Source organism: Mastacembelus armatus, chromosome 9, assembly GCF_900324485.2.
Source record: "Mastacembelus armatus chromosome 9, fMasArm1.2, whole genome shotgun sequence".
NCBI lineage: Eukaryota > Metazoa > Chordata > Actinopteri > Synbranchiformes > Mastacembelidae > Mastacembelus > Mastacembelus armatus.
Genome location: NC_046641.1, coordinates 7,124,578 through 7,149,428, shown reverse-complemented (window position 1 = coordinate 7,149,428; position 24,851 = coordinate 7,124,578). Strand labels below are relative to the sequence as shown.

The following is a 24,851-nucleotide window of genomic DNA, read 5'->3' as shown; positions in this document are numbered from 1 at the left end:
ACAGAGCTGGTTGAAGTCATTTGCTCATCAACAGACATGCACAATAGGATTTGTTTAAGAACTTTAATACAGCGATCCGATTATTAATTAGAAGCTATGTGTGCATGCATTCACGATGAAGGGGAAATATTCTGAAGGGAAATTGACCTGGTTGGTTAATTTATTTCTTGCATAAATGCTTTTAGGTTGGAGCATTTTTGTACTGGTTAGACTGATCACAATAAGATACTGCCTTTTTAAAAACTGATTCTCTCTAATGAAAACATAGGCAGAACAAGCAGACATCCTGGTATTGGATCTGTACTTGGCTGGAGGCAGATTTTGAACACGAGCTTTGACTCACAGATTGAGAAAGGACCAGTGACCAGAACCTGTTTGCTAAATGACAAAGCCTGAATGGCATTGAAGGGTCTCTGCTGAGAACAAAGGGTTGAAATATAACATTATTATAGATGAGTGTTCTATTTGCTCGTGCCATTAATTATCTTGGGAGAGAGAGGGCAGCTACAGGCTATGGTTAGCACGAATATGACAGGTAAGTCAGGTGTAATGGCTAACAGAGCTAATATGCCAACACTACCTTTCTTTTCAGATCTTTTCACAGTACAAGGCTTCACAGTCTTGGCTGCCCCCTACCTTTTCTGATTTTCACAGGGGAACAGCTCAGCATTAGTTATCAAGAAAAAGAAATCATACTTTAGTTTGGCCTATTGAGAATGAATTCTTCTCTGCCTGCAGAGCAGCTGTGCATCCAAGACACGTTTGTAGAACTCAAACTACTTTAGCTTATTTCACTGACCTTCTGTTTTCTTACCTGTTTTTCCAATCTATTAGAAAGCAAACAGCTGTGGTTCATGCATATGCCAGGATTCCTACAGACTAATTTACTGGAGCGTGAGTTGATGTCAGTCAGTGAAGTAAAGTTCAGCTTGGCAGCTGGACAGGAAGGCTTTGAAAAAAATGTGCCCTGCTAGTTGTATAAGACTAACCAATTTTGTCAGCTGTGTGAAAGCATACAGCTTTTTCTTCTGATCTAGCCTGATACAGAAACATTTCTCTCCCCTTACTTTAATAGCTTTCTTTCTCTGGCCCAAAATAGAGCTACTTGTTCATGGAGTTAGTTCCCCCTCTGACAGATTTTAGGTTAAACTGCAGATTTAAAGCCAGTCCATCTGGAGGCACAATAAAAGCTCTTTTCAAAAGGGAATGAGGGAGTGTGGGGTGAATGGACACTCTTTCTACAGAAGGAAAGAGAGTATCATATTTTTATAGGTCCAATGGATTAACAATTTCAGAGTATAAAGGACTAGCATTGACCTCACTGTATGTACCCTACTGATTTAGCCTACACACAACCCACTGGAGACTGAAAAACACTCAACCCATCGTGCTGCTAAGGAATAATGATAGACCTTAATGTGCACATGTGTGTAATTTAAACTTTAAAGTCCCTAGTTTTAAAGGCCAAATGATACCAACTTCACTATATCATTGTCAATTACTTTAATGTTGCCGTTTTCTTTTTTGAGCCTGCTACAGTTTAGTACAGAATGTGCAACACAGACTTAGGACAGAAATGCACACCAACCATTGCTACTGTAATCACAGCAGGCCTAGAATAACGAGGATAAAGACACAGTTTCCAGATTACTCATTAAAAACAATATACTGGTATTACTATTAACTGTCTTTTTATTGTAGTTCTTTGAAGTGTAGTGTAGTTAAGATAACAAGCTCAAATTTCTATGATATCCAAGTGTGGTTACTGATTTAATTTCATTTTTGAGCTTATAAACACACAGTACCAGACAGGAAATGATATAAGGGATACACTGACAATGTCACTCACTGCTTCCAAATACCAAGCAGAGCTCGGTATTTTAGACAGAAACATAGACAGATAAGACCAAACTGTTCTTACTAAGAGTCTATGCAGACAGCACTGAGCTGAGAAACAGCGGCTGAAAGTCCAAACATGGGTCAAAACTCCACAAAAAGTCCAGGCAGAACAAATCATCCAAAGGGGTGGCAGGAGGCAGAATTCAGGAAAAAAACAGAATCCAAAACACAGATAAAAACAGAACCAGCATCTCAGGTAGATGGAAACAAACAGGTGGCAAGAGTGCTGAGGCAGAGGAGCACAATGCTATGATTGCACAACAAACTGGCAATGAGCAGAGGAAACAGACAGGCTTTTATGCTGGGTCAGCTAATCAAGGTAGCTGTGTGTGTGTGTGTGCATTGCAGAAAGGGGAAACTCAAGGACGACTGAAGACTGAATGGGAACCGACGATTTCTAGAATCATCCATAGGTGGCCGAGTGGAAATCAAGCCAGGACTGCGATCATGACAGTATTTCAGAGATTAAATAAATCTGTCTCTGCACCATCCAAATTTATTTTTCTTCTTCCAGCTACACGAAGCTTCGTAATTTTTTACGTACAGTGCATTGCTTGATGATACTGTCCACAACACCACAGTCAAACATCAAGCAAATGCAGTATGCACACTAAATACTAAAAAAAGGAGAATTAGAAGAATTCTGGTTGTTATGCTATTTGGATGGAGACTGAGAAGCTCAAATGGTGGTTTTTGATGAAGAACTTGACCAGGAAGACAGATGGTTTCGAAGTGCTCATGAAGACAAACCAAAGCTGTTTTTCTTTCTTTCCGTATTCATATGGACTGAAGGACTCAGTCAATGCAGTCCATTTGCACCTAACAGCTGTTTTTGCATGACAGTTGAGAGACAGTTTGGGCGTAGCTGTTACAACACACACCGAATGCACCTGTGTGACTGCCAGTGGAGACAACCTGATTTTCTAAACTCATGAACTCATGTCTTTGTGCACTGATGAAGTGTCATCATACAATTTGTGATTCGGGGGATTGCTATGAATTTCTTGCTCTGCAGCTGAACCATTTTCAAATTAAGCAGATCTCACTGAACCTGCACCTGTTTCTCTCTGTTCACATCTTGGTATTGACTTTGAATGAACTCCCACTGCCTCTAAATTCTGCCTGGCAATTAATGTGAATGCACCAATCAGTTTAAAATGAAGACATCCATATTAAGCATGTATAGTTTAATAGCACTGTCAAGGTATTATCCAATCAAGGTTAATTATCAGCATAATTGTCGTCTATTCATTAGAATTCACTAAGGTCTGGTGCTGTAGCCTAGAAGAGAACTCTCTCTCTAAGAGAAGTCTACCCAAGATTCCTAAACACTGTGTAGACAACAGTCAGGGCAGCGTGGCTCTTTTATAGGGATTCAGCCTTCTCAGAAGAGCTCTAGGTAGAATTTATCATCCTATATGTGTGTAACCTTAGGGACAGGTTTACCAGAAGATTTTGTGAAAGAGCAGTGTTGGATAAGAAGGCACTTAAGCATGCAGAGACATTGTGATACAGAATTCTTTCATTTACTAGCTCTGTTTTTCACACCTTGCTATAAATAAAGGGATTTGGGGGAAAATCTTCCCTCTGTGCTGACTATATAAACTGATTTAATTAACTTTTTCTGCTCCTGAGCAAACTCTTTAAAGCCTCACAATTTTGACTTGAGCAAATTTTAAGTAACAGGAGTTCATTGTGTGTCTTTCTGAGCTGATCATAGTGGAACTCTGAACTTTTATCCGCTGGGTTAGTAAAAGTTTATTGATGTGTCCTGACCCTAGGAGGAGAACAACATGTTAAAGCTTGATTCAAAACCACTTTCGTTATCAGAGGCTGCCTCTTATTCCACCTACTCATCAGAGAGGCACAGTATTTCATTTTCATCTTTTACTGACAAGCGTCATCATCCATAATCAATCTGTTTTGCGTGCATTGAAAATTTTCTTAATTTGATTTTCTTTGGCTCTCTGATTGGGTGCAGTGTTAACGGTGATCACACTTAAAGAGAGGAGCTATGGTCGAGTTGAAGACAAAAGGTAATTACGGTACCATGAATTTCTGAATATTAATAAAATCAAACAAATGAAATCCTATAAAATAAGAAAACATAAAAATAAAAAATCTTGAATAAAATAAGATAGATAGAAACATTATGAGAAACAAATAAAACATCCTGAATTTCCCCTCACGGATGAATAAAGTTTATCTGCTCTCATCAAGTTTTCCATGATACATTGATTATTATCAATAACTATGCAAACCTGCCCTTTGTCGTATAATTGTTGCAGAATTTCCAACCTAACTGAGCTCTCCTCTGTAGGTGCTCAATGAGTCTTTGTTGGAATTGTGTCCACTTGTTCCTCTGTCCTGACAGCGCTCACTCGCCATTAAACGTCCCTCTGCACTCACAAAGAGGCCGACTGACTGCCCTGCGAATGCCTCTGTATTTAGCCTGATTTACGATATCGTTTTGCTTTAAAGGCCAATGTGAGGGGAAGAGATTCATTAAGGAGCCCAGTTTATGTTTTAGAGAGGTCCGGAGGGGCCACTGGGAATACTGATTGGCACACAGATATGTTCTTGTCTCATTTTCCTAACCCAAGCCAACCGTTCTCAGCCCCTTTCCCCTCTACCCATGTGCCCTGGATGGTACAAAGGAGTTGTTGTTCTCAGCCTGCAGGATGCCCAAGGTTCCTGCCACTCACTCTGTAGTCCTCCTGCTGTGTTAACGCTGTTGCAGACATATCGGGCCTCTTTGCAGCACCTGCAGGCCCATCTCAGCATCCCTTAATGGCCTCCCCACTGACCCACTCAGCCACTAACAGTGGCGCCTATTTGGGTTAATTTTTTCCATCCACAGCTTTACCAAATAGACCAGTGGCACGGCACTGCAGTGTTTACTCTTCATCGGTCGATACTCTTTAATCACAGAGATGATGCTTTTTCTCACGAACTCAAAATAGCTCTTCCTCCTCCCCTGTGAACCCACAGGCCCATTACTCTTTATTAGCTCTTAGCGTCTTAAATGTGGCCATCCATTAGAGGTGAGGCAACAAACATGCCCAGCAGGTACCTCAGTAGTCTGCCAGCACACATACACATAGGCTAATTTAAACTGACCCTTTAATCAAGAGCCATTATAGTGCACTGAATGCAGCTCATCTCAAAAATACAGTAAAGTCACCTACATGTTACTGTCTTTCAGCATTTGTGCTGTGATCATATCTCCCACCGCCATGACTTTTACTTGCCAGCTCGGTAGACTCCACAGAGCTGCCTGAATGATTTCTTTTCTATGGCGGCTGACATGAAGTAATACCATAGTGTGTCATGTATTGATTCTTTTTTCCAGTCTTTCTTTCTTGAATTTCTTTGTGGCTCAAAAACATTAATCATCTGCAAATGATCCTCGAAGGAAATATTGTATTTATTATTCTTGACGCATGGTCACAAATTCAATAGCCCTTATTAATTGAACATGGTGAGAAATATGATGTGGGTAATTCAATGGGACTAGAGAGCTTTCTCTCATCCCTCATGTTTAAGACTGTCCTGCTTGGCATTCATGGCAAAGCCCAGAATGATTCAGGGTCACAATGGTAGTCAAAGGCAGCGTAATTGTAAACTTCAGCAAAGAGCGGTTCTCTGTCGGTTTTGTGTTTCTCAAAAATCACATTTTGTCTAAACGCGTCATCTAACCCGTCTGCATGTAACCCTTGTGTCAGAAGTTAGACAACACTGGATGTCTGAAGAGAATCCCGGTTATCACAATAACATAGCTTCACCTTTGCTCTATTACTTTATTCGTTGATGCTTGCCATTTACTTTTGATAATTCCTGTTGAGCTTTCTATACTTGTTCCTTGTTTCTTATCTCCCTTGACATGTGTGATGAAGCAGAAAGACACCCAAGCAGCCATTCACTTCAGTGTCCAACCATATTATTATAGCCTGGACTGGGCAGTAGAAACGTGGCCTCTCCTTCCCTGGTGTCCTCTATTGTGGCTGTTCATTTACTGTGCCTCTGTCAGTGTGAAGGCTGCTTTTCGCTCCACCAGTCCTATTCCAGCTCTACATACCCAAGCATGGAGCCCCAGTGGTAGGATGAGCGAACCTGTGTGCCGTTGGGTATAGGAGGGATGCTGCTTGACAGGTTAGCATTCATCTGAGACTTGTCTTTCTCCCCTGCACACCTCTGAACAGCTGTGTCACACAAAAACTTCTGACTGGCCATCTCAGAAAGTGGAAAGCTAAGACTGACTCTATGTTCATGAGTGGCATCTGATACTTTTAAGTGACAACCAAAGTAATTGAAACTAAAACACTTTCTAAGTCTATTACATGCTGTGTGCTTGTATATTGCCTTACTAAAACTAGCTTACACAGAAAGTCCACCAGTTTTGACAGAGATTGCAAATCCATTTCTTCTATGAGACTTTAAGATTGTCCACTGAGCTGTGTTATGACTGGAGCTACAATCTGTGTGATTTTCATCATCCAACTACATCATGTTTTAGATTTACAAATACTTATCCTGTGCACTGCTTATTACTCTGCCATCCATCAGGGTGCACTTGATATTTTTACATTTTAATATCTTGTTTTTTGTTAGATCTTGTTAACAGGTGAAGTCTGAATCTTAACAGGGATAAAAAGCCGTGCTAATGGCTCTGTGAGGTTGTAGTAAATGCTAATGTAAGCATACTTACATGCTCGGAGTAGTATTAATATAATGTTGATGTTTAGCAATACAGAATATGTGTTAACACGTTAGGCTTTCCTAATCAGCATCAAACACAAAGTACAGCTGAGGCTGATTGGAATGACAAAGGTGTACAAGTAAGATATTTTATCATGAAGCAGGAAATCACCAATCAAGTTACTAGGATTCATCCTCTGCACGTCTTGTATATTTGTACTAAATTCATGACAAACTGTGCAGCAGCTGTCAAGACAGTTAACAAGAGGCAAAGTCTTAGGACCTATAAGGTCATTAGAGGTCATCCTCTGGGGACCATGAACTAGACTTTCAATTTGGGCCAAGTGGCAAATTGCCATCCATATAGCTACACCACCACTTAGTTCTTGTCAGGACATTTCATACTCCACGAGAAACTCAATGGTGTACAGACGCTCTCCTCCGTACACAACGTTCGAGCTACCTCTTTCCACAAATTATTAGCCATTTGTGTGTCTTTATATGCCTTACAAGATGTGTTATAAAGATTTTCATACTTCTTCACCGCCTCTGCCAGCTGGTCCTCAAAACTATCCATTGCTATGACAACCGCCAGCAGAAAAAGCAGGAATGACATTTCTGCATTAAACACGCCCACTTCAAATTTCTGACCAATCACACAATAGCTGTCAGACACCACACGAAAAAAAAGTTCTGCCCAGATGATGTGTCGAGAACAAGCTGTGAGAACCCCCAAACCAGGGCTGTTAGAAAAAAACGACGTGATCCTTTTTCTCGCAGCCCTGGGAGAGAGAACAAATTTCAGTGTTCTCTCTGAGTATGTATAGGCCTTAACTCTAGATGTGCAGACATCAGGTACTTTCATAATTCACTAGTAACATTATATGTCTCATCCATCTTCACTGTTTGTTGGCCACTGATGTCACAGAGGTTTGATCAGCGAGAGATCCTGACAGCTGCTCCATGACGAAAACACAACCTCACCATGCAGAGCGCTGAAGGAAGATTCAAACTATAGAATTCATTTGGCTCAGCATAATACTGGATAGCCTGTTGCAATTTAATGCCACAAAATAGGGAGATTTCATTATACATAAGATGGATCGTATAGTGACAGACATTTTTTTCAGTTGATTTATTATTTTCTTTTGTCTGCACATCCCTCCCAGCTGAAAGTTATATGTATCCCTCATCTTTTTCTCATTTTTAAAATTAATATAATTAGCAGATTTGTTTTTTATGCTAAGCCAGCCTGTTACAAGATATGGCTTTGTTTTTATCATGTAAACATGAGAATTATTATTATATTATTATAAGTTATTATTCTTTTCATACTCTATGAAAGAAAGGAAGTGTATTTCCCAAAACGTTGAACTAGCATTTTGATACAGAAGGTCCTGCTGTGAATTTCTTTTACAGCGCTAATGCTTCTTATATACAATCCATACCTAGTGGGCACCTAAGGGACATTACAGCCAGAGTAAATTCTGCAGGCTTTGTGATGGTGTCCTGAGACACTGGATCTCAAAAGTTGTGACAGTGAACCCCAAACATCTGGTCTCGGTGCCAGTACAGTAAAATTGCTAAGAGGTTGAAAGTTGGTGACAGTTGTAGGGCCCACAGCTTGAAAGGACCCACACAGATTTAAAAGAATGATTTTGTTAAACAGGAGTGCCTGGAGCAATATTCCCCCAGGGGGGGCAGATATCTGAGGTACATCCGTGCTGCACAGGAAGACAAAGAACTGCTGGAGTTTGAAAAGTAGGTTTGTCCTGTGTTGTTCAGTTTCTCCTCCCTAGGATGAAGGGGGGAGTGATTCATCTTAGAATAGCTTTTAACTTATTCAATCCAATCCATAACACTAGGTTTGCTGATTACGTTGAATATGGGTTTGTAGAGTTCCAGCCTTTTATTTGGCTTGAGACAAGATTATTTTACAGTTGAGTGTAGACACTGCTCCTTCAGTAAACAAGGTTTGCAAGCTTATGCTGATGCAGGTGAACTGGCACTCACAAACTACTGCCTGCATAGCAACGATCTTTGAGACAGGCATTAAACAAAGCTAATATAAAACATAATCAATGATTTTGAATCAATATGAAATTTTATGTACTACATGTTCTAGTACGGACACAGCAACAGTTTGGTGCAGAAACCCCAAGATCCTAATTTGTATTGGATTTTCCATTTTCTGTTCCAGTTCCTCCTTTCCACTAGACTAGGTTCTCATTTTATTAAGAGATGACTGTGCTTTTAGATTTTGTTTGTACACAAGATGTGCCTCATTGCTTTGCTTTAAATAGAAATACCTCTTTTGACTCATAGAATATGCTCTGTTGATCTTTCTCTTTTTATTCAGTTCTTCTTCATGCTTTAATGTTGTACTTGAAATTGTAAACAGCAACCCATTCATTTTGTCTTGGTTGTCACTCTTTCTGGTTTACTGGTATCAAATATTATCTGACCAGCCTTGCAAGAGATTTAACAAAAACATCACACATCATATTCTGTAGTGAGTAAGTGAGAATAGTGGGAGTTTTTATGTTCACAAATAAAAACAAATGTTGCACTAAAATGTCACTCATAAATTGTTTTATTCTAAAAAAAAAAAAAAAAAAAAACTTTTACTACAGATACTGTTTTTGCTGCACAGTGTAACATCTGTCAGACAGTTAAATATAACGTTGGTGGACCCAGTCAACAATCAGTCATTTAACAAGCAGTTTTCATGATTTATTAATGAGGAGTGAGCCGTGAACTGCATTATGTATGCAATCTTATATTTTCAGCCTGTGTGCATACAAGCACAGGTGTGAGCACATTTTAATCCTTTATATCGGATGAAGACAATAAATCTCAGCTTTTTCTTTTCACTCTACCTGAGACATGAGAGTAAGGGCAGGAATGAGAGGATGAGTCTGTTCTGTCTAGCTTGACTATCAAGCTTTTTATTTGTCAGCAGTGTAATTCCACTTGCCTCTTGCCAACAAAGCAAAGCCCCTGCTTGTTCAGGACAAATACAAATTGCTCTGTGGTGCGCTGTTGCTCAGAAGTCTGTGTTCCCTGTCGTAAAGACAAGGTCTGTACCCCCGTGTTTACTCAGAAGCAGCTAACTGATGGTTTAAGTAGGACGGATACTGCACCTGAGTTAATGGTCGGAGCCTGTTGGCACCGTTGTATCCCTCAGTGGGACAGCAGCACTGAGGTCAAGAGGAGCGCCATGAATCACAAATCCCTGTGTGATTTGTAAATTGTCGTGACATTGATTTACACGGGTGATCAGAGGAAAGAAATCCTCTGGCAGGTCGCGTAAAGATGGGAGGTGTGCTGAGGGAGTGTAATCACACAGCAGATTGCTCTTGAGAAGAAGGTCAAATCCCACTCTGACTGTGATTAAAACCTTTATGTGTGCTGTGCTGTTTCTCAACCAGTGTGTCAATAGGTGATAAGAAATAAGTCACTACGGTGAACTGCAGGTCAAAATTGCAGGCTTCATTGTAATTATGATTATGACTTTAGCTGATTTGAGAAGCAGCTATACCAGTTGCCTTTAAACATCTCATTCTTGTCTTTGAGTGCAGGACTTTGATGCATTCAGAATTTCTTAATCCTTGTAGGTGAGGGATAAACATTTAGAAAGTACAGCCAATTTAACAGCTACCAAAACCAAGATGATAATCATTGCCAAACACTTATTTTAGAGACAGAAAATTTTTTCTTCAAAAACATCTTTGAGTTTAGCAAAAGAAGCAAAAGTTTTCAACCATTAAATATCGGATAAACACAGGAAGTCACACAGTCCAGGAATTTGCCTAAATAAAATTAAAATTATGTTTTCTATCAGGAACAGTTTGATTACAGATACACAAACATCAATGTGACCTAGCATTTACTTTTTAATTATTGATACACGGTGAGGAGTATGTTTGTATTCTGCTCGCATAGAAACTCTATACACAATTAATTGACTGGAAAATTGTTGTCTTTTAATGCTTGTATTGATCAGTGAACTGATTAATTGCTTAAGTTTTGTCTTAATACATTTACAATTCCAGCACAACAGCACTTAGGTAACTCATCTTCATGATTCTCACAACACTGCCAACAACAGTACAATGGCGCAGGTCATAGCATAGGATGGAATATATGGTTGAACTTGAAGAGAAACTATGTGGTTACAGTAGTTTTTACTGCTTTAAATCTCTTTCTCTGTGAAAGCTTTTTGCTTTGCTTACATGTTGTGCTGTTGAACAAGCGATTCTGTGGTGAGTTTGTCCTGATTCAGCTCTTCTCTTCTTTTAGTAGGCGACTGTCGAGTCTTAGAGGGATTGCAGAGATATTCCTCCATCCCCACATACCTGCCTGTCAACTACCAGCTACTCAACACTGACTTGGCCTTCTTCCTGAAGGAAGCCAACCAGGACTTCATGAGGAACTCTAGCCTAATGTCAAGGACTGAGCCCTTCTTCATCTACCAGGCCAGAAGTTTGCCCTCGGTCAACGCTAGTTATGGACCTGTTTCTGTGGTACAGCCTGTACCTTTAGAGCTCCTACAGAGCCCGGGGATGTTTCCTGCCTCTTCTGTTTTTACCTTTAACTGGAAAGTGCAGACCTTTATCATGAATACTAAGATTCACCTGGCCAAGCCCAAAGTTCAGGTCCTGTTTTATGTTGCAGGCAGGGACTGGGATGACTACAGCACCATCGACAAGCTGCCCTGCGTGCACATGTTCGCTTTTCATGAGACCCAGGAGGTGCGCGGCACATGCCAGCTGAAAGGGGAGCTGGGTCTGTGTGTGGCTGAGCTGGAGCCACTGGCCAATTGGTTCAGCCCACCCAGCGTAGTGCCAGGGCGCCAGAGGAACCTCGAAGTGTCAGAGGGTACCCCGGTGGAGCTCTACTACATGCTGCAGTCCACAGAAGCAGGGGAGTGCCACTCAGAGGAGGCCAGGAAGGAGAACTTCATCCGCTCAAGCCAGGAAGGGCTGTTTGGTTCCTACACCTCCACACCGCTGAGGAGGATTGGTGGTGTGAGGCTGTACCAGAATGCCATTCCTCCTTCTCTTGCTGAACACAGGCTGGATAATAACTTCATGGTCTTGGTGCCAGCTACACCTATGAGACAGAGGGAAACCATCTCTGCTTTTATCACAGCGTCAGCCCACTCTCCTGTAGAGATGTTTACTCTCAGGTAAGAATGCATTTCTTTTCCTGCCTCCACAAAGTGTCTGGGTGCAGACTCTCTTTTTCAGTCCAAAGCTGTGAATTTCTGCAGCTAATCTCTGTCGACTCTTACCTAGTTTTCAGTCGTTTTATTCATCCCAAAGTACACATTAAGGTTGAAACAATTTGTCCAAACTGAAACACTGTTGTTTCTCCTCTTTCCATTAACAATCAATATGATATGCATCATCTGACAGACAGACTTATTACTCTACTTTGTCTCAGCAGGTCAAGCCTCTGTTCTCTCCCCCACGATTAACCATCATCATTTAGGGCCTATATTGTGATTTATCAGAACAAAACATATCATTTAGTTGTTCTTATTCACGTTTTTGAATTATGAAATTATGATTTGATTTTACACGTATTTTGCACAGATTAAACATATAACATGTTAATTTTTACATTTTAAAAGGGTTGGTAAATGGATGTTGTTACATTTGGTCTGAGGCAGACTAGCTGTACTGACCTGTTTCCAGTCTTTGTGCTAAGCTAAGCTGACGGACCACTGGCTTTTAACTGCACAGACTTAAAAGTGGTATCAATCTTCCAACATGAAAGCAAATAAGTGAATTTCCCAAAATGTCAAACTCTTTCTTGAACATTTGTTGTGATGCTGTTCAGTGCTGTTCCTGCACACTGTAGTTGCTCTACGTGAAATGGCCACTTTGCCCTTGAGGGGATAAATTCTTTTAGAATATAATCATTACAGTATATTAATTATGTAATACGTAATTATTATTATTCAACTTCATCCAACTTAGAGCAGGATTCTTAACATGAAACATTTACTTGTAAATCTCCTGACTTTTTATGGTCTAAAATTCATTCCAATTTATTATTTTTTTCACATGAAGTGCAAAAGGCCTGCATCAAAATCAGCCTGTATAGTATTTTAATTGCTCTGTATTAAGATAACATATGCTTATCTTCAGTAATATTTTATTTATAGATTATTTTCTTTAATATTTATAGATAATGTCAGTCTAGAAGTTCTACACTCAGTCAATCTCAGCAAAATGTCTGGACTTTCCTAACTCAGAACATCAATGACTTTAATTTTAGTGGAGATCACAATTTACTATTTCACAGGAATAACTGCCTAGTGCATGAACTGAGATGAAGGCACACATAGTATCTCTACTGTTATGGCTTTTCCTGGATAAATTCCCATTTTGATGTTTGGATGACACATAAGTTACCTGTTGCTCAGCAGTGTGAACAAATAAACCTGCAGCCAGCAGGCTGAAGATGTTAAGTGTCTGTAAACCCATAGCACAGTCTGTCAGCATCAGCTGTTTAGTCCAGTGTGAGCAGTGTTTACTTTTATTCATTCTAACAATATAAGGGAAGCCCTGGACAGCAGAGGCACACTATTTAAAGAACTTTACACTGCGTTTGTTAGACCTCGAGGAAACAATGTGTTATGCTGAGCACCACTGAATATAAACATTGTTTACGAGAAAATGGAATCCTACATCAGTCGCAAGTTTTGTTACGGCCCTCAACAATCTTTTATTTTTGAATCAATATGTTCATATTCTCTGCACCAAACATAATACACCCAACATTATGCCTCAACAAGGCAACAGCAACAAGGCTGTTAAAGAAGCATCTCACTAAAGATCAACGTGTTATGTTACACAGATTGGCTGTCGCACTCTGGTACTGCCATTGATAGTTACCTTTTTGTGCCATATGAATACAAATAAAAATGGACTAAATATACTTTTTGAGCTCATATTATTTGGGGAGTGAATAGGCAGACAGGAGAGACTGCTGCTGAGGCTTATGTCAGACACATAAGCTTATTGTTGATTCAAATGCAGAAGAGGCCCATTTGTAAAAAAAAATAGGGCTGCAACAAATCACTCTTTTAATGATTTATTAATTAGTTTATCATGATTTTGATTAATCGATTAATCAGACAATTACAAAAGAATATCAAAAAGTTTGTGTAGAACATTGTACTAATAGGTTTTATGTGTGATGATGTTTAAATAGATCTTAAATTTTATTAAATTAAAAAAGGCATTTGTTTACTAGAATTTCACACTGGAAGCAAAAGTGAGTGGTGCATTAATCCTAATGAAGCGATATGCTGTCAGATACACACTCAAACATTGCTAGACCTGGGGAGCTGCATGTACAGTAAGAACACTTTTGTCCAAAGAACCCGGATCAGACCGGACTTTTCTTCTAAGAGCTCCTGTGTATCATCAGTCATCAGAACAGCAGTGTGTGCATGTGTGTGCATGTGTGTTCATGTGTGTGTATGTGTGTGTATGTGTGTGTGCGTCAGCTTCACAGACACTGCAGCTAAAAAACCTGGCTGAGCAATACAGGCTATAGCTGTCTTCAGAATTTCACTAAATGAGCCAGAGGAAATACAGCCATGAAGCCTAAAAGCACAGAGTTTAAGGGTGACATGGGTCTCATTAGAGTCAGTGTGTACCAACATCAGATATGACAGAAGTCTGTCTGCTCAGTGAGATACACGTTACTGTCAATTGGCCTGAGAACCATAAGCATTTAACTTGATGACTGATTATCTGACCACATAACAGAAAAACTAGAGCAAGATGGCGCCACCATTATCCACATACCAGTGTAAACACTGTTTAATTATGGAAAATGTGGCTTTCACGCTACTCCACTTCCGCCATTCTCATCTCTGCAACTGCTCACCATCACTAGACCTAACTAGCTGATGAATACATTTGTTGCTAACTTTTTTAATAATGATTTTTACCAATTTTATTGAGTTATTGCGGCCTTAAAAAATTACTCATCAGATTATCTAAATCTATTTGTAGTTTCTTACAAGTTACATTTTTGGGGGTTTAGTAGATGATGTGTTTTATAAAATGAGTTAAAGCCATACTAACGAAATCCAAAATCTATAGTTGTTGTTGTTTTTGAGCCAGGTAGCCAAGTGTTTCTTCCCTAGTAGAATAGAGAAAGAGCAGGGTTATCTCTCGGAGATAGCTGGATTCAGTGAAGCTCTTGATAGGTACTAATTACAGTGAACAGATGAGACAAAATGATTTAGATAATTAACATGAAATGCAAATGAGTACGTCATTAATTAACATGCGTGTCCATTAGTGGAATGACTGAAGCCTTAATCTTAATTACACTGGTTTAGAACATTTATAAACCTTGAGAGATGCTGCAACAAGGGGTCAGGCCAATTTGTCAATCTGTGTGAAGAGCAAAACAAGACGTATGCCAAATAGGAGTGTTTACTGTTTACCCAAGGTGTAAAGTACAGAAAGGTTGTTTTGGTTAAAGTCAAACATTAACATTTATATACAGTTATTTCACTCTTATATTCTTTTTCTAGTTGTTCAGTAGTAACGATCATTTTCCCAGAAGGTGATCATCAGTCGAAAAGCAGCAGGTGTTTAATGCTCAAAATTGGAGCCCAGATAGACAAGTTCACAATAGCAGTATAGTTTGAAGAAACCAACAGATTCTCTAGATTTCTCCAAACTTATCTACACATTGAAAACTTTTTCTATATTGAGCAACTCTGAATTGTTTCTTTCATCAGTCCAATGAACAGGCTGGGCTGGCCACAAAGGCAGCGCCTGTGGTGTTTTTATTTGGCAGCGTAGCGCGTGGCAGGCGCAGGTTGGCCATCTGAGAGCCACAGATAGGAAAAAGGCCTCTGTGTGGTCCTAGGTGATAAGGCTGTCCTCATACATGCATTTGTCTGGATGCTTAATCACCAGAGCGAGAAGACTTTGATCTCTATATTCACAACATCATTATCATCTGTGTACTACACACTTCTGTGTCAGCCATTGTTGGCTGTGTAGCCCTGACAGCAGAATGAGCTTATGATCCTGTGAAATCTGTCAGACCGTCTGCTACTTTAGCTTTAAATGTTTATTAGATCCACTGGTTGGTATATTTAGTAATAAAATCCAAGGGCGAGTCCTTCATATTGCATTTTGTGGTTTTACACTTTTTTCCGAGATAGCATGCATTAACAACATGTGTTAAAATCCTCACTTTCTTTCAACACATGGATGAAAGAGGACACATTTAAAAGAAAATTAAAATGGCCACTGATGCCTTCAATAATTCTTTCCTCCTCAGCAATTCAGTTTTCACCTTCGCCTCTTCCATTATGCTGAAAGACTCATGCTGGGATGGATGCTATGCAATGAAAGCCAATTTCACATATTTTTAATAGCCAATCATCCGGCCAATTTATTGCTTTGTGGATGCCCAGCATGGTATGCCCTGCTGGGTTATTTCTGTCTTGACATGCTACTTTTAATTTGATGGGCTCTGATTTGATTTGACCTCCTCTGTGTTAATAGTTTGTGTCACTCAGAAAGAGAAAAGTTTTATTTGTTTTATTCTAGTTTACTTTCCTTCAGTTTGAAGGGATTTTGGTGATGTGCATAAAACAGTTGCTGCTTTTGGTTGCTCTCATACCTGACATATAGATGCATTTCATCTCCATCATCCACTGGAGAAAAGATTAGATTAGACGTAAAGGTAAATAACTGCTTATATGATTATATACAAATATTTAGATAGTGTTTATTTTATAAATCTTTATTTGTACAATTTTTGATGCATCATCACAATCATCTTCCAAGGTGGGTGGGTGGATGGTTGGGGGTAATGCAGTGTTAAAGTCAACCTACAATATGTTAAAAATGCCGCCAGTAGCACTGGAACAGGAATGAGTATAATTACAGTGTTCACCAAATGCTTGTAAGAGGAGCTTATTTTAATAATACAAGAGCGATGATACAAGCCAGCTCTCATTTCATAATGTGTCCTTGAAACATCTAATCAATGAATATAAAAAAAAAAATACAACTGAGGTTCAGTTTAAGGCAGAATATGAGCAGATAACAATATATTCTAAATCTGCTTAATAACATCCTCCTGAGTTGTGTTTTCTTGTTTTCCACAGCTCCCTGCAGACAGCGTCTCCTGAATACTACTTTATTTACATACAACACCGAGTATGTAAAAAAAAAAGTTTTTATTAGAGTGCATGTGTGATAATGTAGTTGTAACTGATAATGTAGTTACTGTTTGAACAAAAGTTTTCCTATAAATGGAGTAAATCATTCATAATTATTGCTTCAAACTACTGTATGTGCCCCTTTTCAAGCATTATCGTAATACTGATACTGTCAAATACTGCAAGGTATTGAAGCAAACAACAGCCGGAGTAATTTTTATCCTATATGCTGCATCTAAATTGTGAAATTTGACGATTGAGGCATTCATGTAGAAATTTTAAAAATCAATGAAGTGATTGAATTCTTGTTCAGGTTATGTGGCCTGAATATTCCCTCTCAGTTCATAACTTGAGCATCCTGGCTATCAAGGTCAGCACATGCTACTTCTCCTGCTTGAATATTAGGCAGATCACATGATTGGATCATGTGACTGACATGTAATCATGCATAACTTGTAATCACTTGAAAATACAAACCACTTCATTTTCTTAATCACAGAATATGCTTTTTAAATCTACATAGGGCGCAGGTCTCCTTTCACAGAGGCAGCCATGTTGTGCCGCCACGTTTCTACAATAGTCCAGAACTGACAAACCAAACATTAGCTCTGGACAGCGAATCAGGTATTGTTTTAAAGGCGATGGCCACCGAAACCTCCCTCGTGCCCAGAAACGGGTGGAGTGGGGTGTTCATAGGGTGCATTCTGCAGTCTCACCACGAGATGCTACTGAATCTTTCACATTTTACACATTGCACCTGTAAAATGTGAATTCCAGCAAAAATAAATCTGAAAATACTGTTGCTAAATATTCTGAAAATTCAGTGGCATTTCAAGTCACAATTGTGTAAACATTCAATCTTGCTATTTCACGTAGCATTATTACCTTTTTTTATTTTTGGCTGTTTTACCTTGGATAAAGGTTAGGGAAAGATTAGTCAACACTGACATCAAACATGACATAATGCATGTGTTATTAAAATTTACTGTAGAGACCACACTGTTTCCCTACCCTCAACCAAGTGTTTTTGTTGCCTTCACTAAAAAGACTCAGCATTTGAACTCCTGCCTCCAGTGCTGCAGTTTGTGTACTGCATAGTTCAAAAACATAGCACTCCACTCAGTGGCATTACTGGAAGACACATTTGACCTCAGCTAAACAATTTCCCAGTGAGAAACCTTGTAAAGTGAGATCCGTATTCTCACAGTATAGAATTTGTAAGTCATTATTTTTTAAAAAATAGCTAAAACTAATGAAGTAAGAAATACTAGAAATGGCAATATTGATGTTACACCAGCATCCAGTAAATTATTTCTTGACATTCTCAACAAGTTCAAATGCCCGCAGTGATTTCATTACAGGTGGAGATGTGTGGAGAATTACTAAAATACCAGGAATTATCATATACACCATCTTAATATTTAAAAACATCTTGTCAGTGTCAAAGGCTATTGTATAAATTATTGTGAACAAAACTGGATTAGGTAAGATTAACTGTTTGGTTACATGGTATTTCGTTGCTGTGTTTCTGTTCTTTGATATTTCCCTGCTTTGCTGTGCTGAATGAAAAACAGTATCACATAAAATTTGCTGTTGAGCTGTTTTATCATGAGCAGGAGTTAATGTTTTCAAAGAAAATACATTTTGCACAGTTGCAAAGGAGTCAAATGAAGGAAAAGAGTGAAAAAGCACATCTGACTTTAAGACCATTACATTTAATATGCAAATAATATATAATCTGAAGCCATTACCATAATATGTTTTCTGCTATCACTGTGCGAGCAATTTAGATTGGTAGATGTCACTTTTAATTCATTATTATCCCTCAGCAATAGATGACTCATATGCAAATTAAATGCAATGAAGGAAATAATTTAAAGGATATTTCCCTCCTCTAGTCTCTAGTGGTATAAAGAAAAAAAAACATGAGCACAAAAGGAAATTGCTCTATTTTCTGTCTCAGTGCAGTGCCTGAGTCACTGTACAGTGAGAGGGCCATTACACGTGCCTCATCCTCCCTGACTGTATTCAGCCATTATCTCAACAACAGATTAGTCGATTTAAGTAGCATATTTCCTGGCAGCTGAACTTCTCCCTGGAATACTGTACGTCTCACTTTTTGTATATGTAGATGGCTTACCAGACAAAAACTCCACTCCCTGCTGAGCACACACACACACTCTACTGTTGATAGGTTGAATATTGTTTTAGGGACTGTATGAAAAGTTGTACTTGCTTCAGCATTATTAAAAGAGTATTTCAAATGGTACTGCACTATAGCATTCTTTCACAATGGATAGCAGCAACAACAACAACAAAAATGAAATCAATATCAGCAGGAAAAGCAGCAGAACTACAGATATTGTCTTTTATTCCACTTGCAAACTTAACTTCAGCCCCAGCTGATGTTGACTCACATGACATCACTTGAGGCTCCCTCTGGAGCCGCCAGAGGCTTTTTTCTTTTTTCACAGATGCAGTAATATCTGTAAACAGACTTTCATGTCTAAAATCACTGAAGTTCCCCTTTAATATTTTTTTAAATGATTAAGAGAAAAACTGCAAAAATATCACATTGATGCAACTGTGACACCATGAATGACTAAATGATGCAAAACACTAAGAATGTAAACTTTAAAATGTTGCAGAGCCAACATTGTACACGTACTGAAATAACACATTTCCATTTTATAGCAAACATTACAAAGTATTAAAATTTCCAGCCATTATTACTAGAAAAAGAAATTCATTCCACTGTAGTTCTGCCTTTAGAATAAGTTTTAGAATAAAGTTCTCAAAACTGACTAAATAAAACATTAATCTGTGGTGTGAAACAGATATAAGACCTTCCCCTGGCCTGCCCTAAAAGTCAGGCTATCTGCTCTACTGCCGAAAGAGAAATGATAGTGTCCTTTCTTCTCCCTGAGCTCCCCTCCCTCTTCATGTTTGCACAGTCCTGTTAAAAATCTCTGATGCACAAACTATTTATTTACAAATATGAAACTCACTGTTAAAGCTAACATTGCTGGTGGTTTGTTGTATGTGCATTGCATCTTCACTGCAGTTTTAATTTGGTGCAATCAATAATTAATTAATGTTGTTTGAAGTAAAGAGCTTCAGCTTGAGAGTGACCTTATATTAAGATCTTACAAGTTCCTCTAAAGAGTCTCTGATTGATCTTGCTCCCTTCGGTGTGCTTTGCTTTGCCCTTAAAATGCGGTGAAATGACAAAGGTTGAAATAAAATCAGTTGAAATGCCAAAAAATTCAGTGTTGTCTTCAGTGTGGAGATAACTGTTATTGCTGTGTTTGTGCTTTCATCTGCGTTTCTGTGTGCGTCTGTTTGTGTGTGGTAAAAGGGTGCGACAACTGGGCTAATTTGACTGATTTGTGTGTGCTCTTTATGTGTATGTGTGTGTAATCCAGGTGTGTTGTATGTACACTGTCATGAGTGTTTACGTGTTTCAGCTGACATGTGTGCCAAGCAGATAAACAATGCCGGTCTTCTGCATGCAGTGGGTGTAATCGTTTGCCTCCAGTGGAGGACATTCTTCCAAACATTTGTTTGCAAACAGATTTCAATAAAACGGTGAGCCTTTAGCAATCACATTATGCACGCATGTTTATTTGAGCGTGCATGGGAGTGTTTCTGAATGTTTTTCTGTATGTACAGATATGGTTGTGCATATAGACAAGTGTGTGTGTGTGTGTGTGTGTGTGTGTGTGAACAGTAGTGTGTGCCTGTATGCTGACACATGTGAGCGCTGTATCATGCTCACTGTGAATACCAAAGTACGGTATGAGCGACTGTGACGGAATGAATTTGCTTCATGTTTAAAAGGCACTGCATCGGTGAACAAATTATCTACCATTATGCTTCATTATGTATGCTGATGGACAACAGTGACTAATATATGCGAGAAGCAATGGGCTAAAATACCAGCAGGGGTGGGACAGAAGAGAACAGAATAAAACAGATCAGAATGAACCTCCTGAAAAGGCTTAATTATATATACATATATATATTTATAAATAAATATATACCATGTAAGTTACTGATAGTTGCTCCATTTCATAGTCAGTATCTGAGCCAGTCTTAGTGATGATCTGGCTAAGGGGGTTCAGGCCTATACAGAACAGGAGCGGGGATGGAGCATCTCCCTGGTAGATGCTGCACTTGATGGAGACTTGTGCAATTGGCTTGAGGTTGGCCACTAGGGTTGTTTTCCACAGTCCCATTGAGTTCCTTATGAAGGTTCTTAGAGTCCTATTGATGTTGTATAGCTCCAGGCATTCCAGGATCCATGTGTGAGGCATTGAGTCATAGGCTTTCTTGTAGTCAATCCAGGCGGTTGGTCTGTCAGGTTGGTCTGTCTGGTTTTACAGTCTCGAGTGACAACTTTATCTACCAGTAGTTGATGTTTTGCTCCCCTGGTGTTCTTGCCCATTCCTTTCTGGGCCCCGCTCAAGCATTGCGCCTTGTGCTTACTCATTTTAGCTCATACTTTCTCATTTGTTATGATACCTGGTAGGAGCTTCCATGCTGTGGAGAGGCAGGTTAGCCAGCGGTAGTTGGATGGGACTGCTCCCTTTTGGGGGTCTTTCAAGATCAGGACTGTCCTGCCTTCAGTTAGCCATTCAGGGTAAGTCCGATCCATTAGCAGCTGGTTCATTTGAGCTGCCAGGTGCTCATGGAGTGCTGCCATATATACCATTGTGATGGTTACTGGGTCCTGTTCAGTGAGGTTGCTGTTGTCTGGTCCACCAGCCACTGGGCATTGGTGTTATGTGATGCCTCCTTCTCCCATATGTTTTTCCAGTATTGTTCAGTCTCCAGCCTTGGTGGGTCTGCTTCCATGTTACTCCCCTGCCACTTAGAGTACACTTTGGATGGTTCGGTGGAGAACATCCCATTTATTCTCCTTGCTTCTATTTCTCTGGTGTACCTCTTCAGGCGTGTGGCCAGGGCTGTGAGTCATTGCTTGGCAGTCTCCAGGGCCTCTGGTATGGTACAGCTTGTTGTAGGCTACTTCTTACCCAGCCCTCTCTGCAGTTCTGATACTTGGCTAACTTCTGTCCAAACTGCCCTCATTTTTGTCTCCAACCTCCTCCAACCATCCCATGCAGGACACCGCTCCTTGGTTGTGATATTTGTCTTATGGCCAAGCATCTCAAGGGTCACTGTTACCATGGTGTATATCATGTGTATCTCAGTAAAGGTCACAGTGGATATTGTTCGTAATTATATATATATACATATATACACACACACACACACACACACATACTGTATATATAAATGAGGCTTTACCAATTGAAGTATGATGTTCCCTCTTTCTTTTCTTTCTGTAATAAGGACTACTTCCTGTAATCACATGTAGCTTTGTTGCTGACACCCAGACTCAGCAGTAAAACTGTGTGACTGATAGGACGAAAGCCCCTAGTTGACTTGTCCGTATGAAGTCGAGCATTCGCTTCTTGTGAACTTCACAATGCATTTTTGCTCTGAACAAGGACTGATTCAGTCCTGCTGATTCAGTCCTGTGGTTCTATGAAATTCTTGCAATCACATCACTGCAGTAACATTTAACACTTTCAGTGTACATGTGCGTTGTATTAAAAGAGAGTTGTAAAAATCCTAAACAAAAACCAGAGAAAATATTCACATCACATTCATGTCTTCAAATTGCCTGTGTTTGCCCAGAAAAAAGAAAACTCCAGAGAACTTTGAACCAAAGAATTTTTGCTGTCTTTGCCTGGTAATTGACTTAGACGACTAACTGGATTAATTCTGTGTTGACAATTTGACAACTGATAATTGACTAATCTGCTACACAAGTTATTTCAGCCCAGTGTGCTCCCTCCTGTCAGCTATGGCGGCTTACATGGGACAATAGCCACTCACATGACACAGCAAACCAGTGTAAGGAATAGGTTAGGAAAATGATTTGTAAATATCCTAACAATTTTCTCTTTGTCTTAATTTACACATTGACAGAATAATTTACTGATCAAATTCTACATCCTCCAAACACAAACTCTGGACCTACAGGCTGACACAATGACAAGTGAAGTCATCTGTAACTATACTGTTTCAGGCCAGAGCTTGTCACTGTCGGGCACTGCTGGCTTGAGAAAAAAAGTCTCAAAAAACTTGATAGAAAATAAAAAAATAACAGCTCAGGATGAAAAAATTCATAAAAAGAAATGCCAAGTGGGAGACCTCCTCCCTTCATGTAGCATGACAACATGCAGATCAGCTCAGTGGTCACACACTCATACCTGATTCATTATAATGCAATCTCATTTGAGAGCCTTCTTCACCAGCTATAAACACTCTGAATCAGCAGCCACTGGGGTACTTATGCAGGGGAGAATATGTGATGAAAGACTAAGAAAATGCCTTGTCATTTATTGGCAAGGCATTGAAGCCATAAGCCATTTCCTAAAACAGCTTCTCCATTTGAAAGTGGAAGAAAGAAACACTTCAGGGACCAGATTTAGATGATTAAGACTAAACATATCTCAGAAAGCGGCTTCAAACATGCATTAAATAAATCTTGTCAGATGTCTCCTAGTCATTATGAATAATTTCTTTCTAGTTTGTTTGTATTTTCCTCTGTGAGAGGTTTCAGTGTGATTTGGCAACCTACAGCAGATTGCTTCTACATTTCCAAAACAAACTGCCTTCTTTCCTGTTAATGGCTAACAGTGTCAACAGCAGAGACCCTTTTTTAGATGTGATGACGCACATTTCTGCAAAACAACCACCCCAACACGCAGGATTTATGAAGTCTGAAGGGTTATTTTATTTTCATGTAGAAACGATTTCATTAAGGTGGCGTGACGGGTGATACGAGGTGTCAAACCTCAACGTGTCTTACGCTGAGCTTGCAGATTTAAATTTGTCCCAGTACGTTGGTTACATTTTTATTAGCTGGTAGAGTGTGGCCTTGCCAACAGCTGACTGAGGTCCTGTTAACAACCACTGCTGCCAAGAGCTGAGTACACAGAGAGGCAGCAGTGCTGTAATCAGGCTCAGCAGAATGGTGCATAGCTCCGACATCTAGTCCCCATCACTCCCACACAGCTCAATGGGGGTCTCATCGTTTGCCTAAGGTTCTTCTAGTCACTGCCTTAATGAATATACAGAATTGTACACCCAGGAATAGTATTTATAGATAACTGGACAGCAACATAGATATACCAATGGCTTACTCATTACATAAGAGGCTATCTTTACTTTTTATCGTGATGACATTTATATATTCAGAATGTATATTTGTGCTGCAGTCCTCCACTCCACTCAATCCACTGTATTGTCAAGGAAAAAAGATTTTTCCATTAGTGTAGAAGTTGACTATAGTGTGTGCTGTGACAAATTTACCACACTCAGGGAAAAGCTCCTGTAGAAGCAGAACATTGGAGAAACTGCACATGATGTTCTTTGTCATCTCGTTCTCCTCATCTTTAAAAATGTTGCAAATACAGTTATTAGATTGTTGCTGTGCTGTGGCTTGAGTTGGAAGTGGAAGAAGTTAGCTCTGGGGACTCGCAGAACAACAAGGAAATCATCTAAAGGGAGCAGGAAGCAATTGGTGTGGCCAGAGACTGTGACATTTCACATTTTGAGAGACTCAGGTCCACATGCTGGTTACAGTTACAAAGCTGAGGTTTGCTGGTGCGTACGCAGAAGGCCTTAAGGTGTCTGACTATTGGTCTTGGGAGAGCGTTTGAGAACACTGATCTTGATGGCAAACCTACAAAGTGACAAGAAACCCTCTGTTTCCTGAGTAAGGAGGGTTTAAGTGTCAGTTCTTGTGTCACAAAAAACATAACTCAATGCAGGAAATGATATTAAATGAAATGAATAAAAAGAAATGACAAATGATATTGGCGCCTCATGTCATTTTTGCCTCATATTCATTGTGTGATAATAATTTCACTACTATTTTTTTTTTGTGCTCAGGTTTGTTGCCTGCACACAATTAAGACACAAATGCAACTTCAATGACTGTAAAATGCTCCGTGATTTC

General features: G+C 39.5%; 1 protein-coding gene across 1 annotated transcript in view; it reads left to right on the top strand.

The window, feature by feature from the left end:
• The window catches only part of si:dkeyp-14d3.1 (transmembrane protein 132C), a 135,975-nt gene that overhangs the window by 13,762 nt on the left and 97,362 nt on the right, over window positions 1-24,851 (top strand). The window contains exon 2 of the mRNA XM_026321615.1: window positions 10,900-11,788. Within this exon, the coding sequence (XP_026177400.1) occupies window positions 10,900-11,788 (889 nt within the window). The remainder of the gene's footprint in view (window positions 1-10,899; window positions 11,789-24,851) is intronic.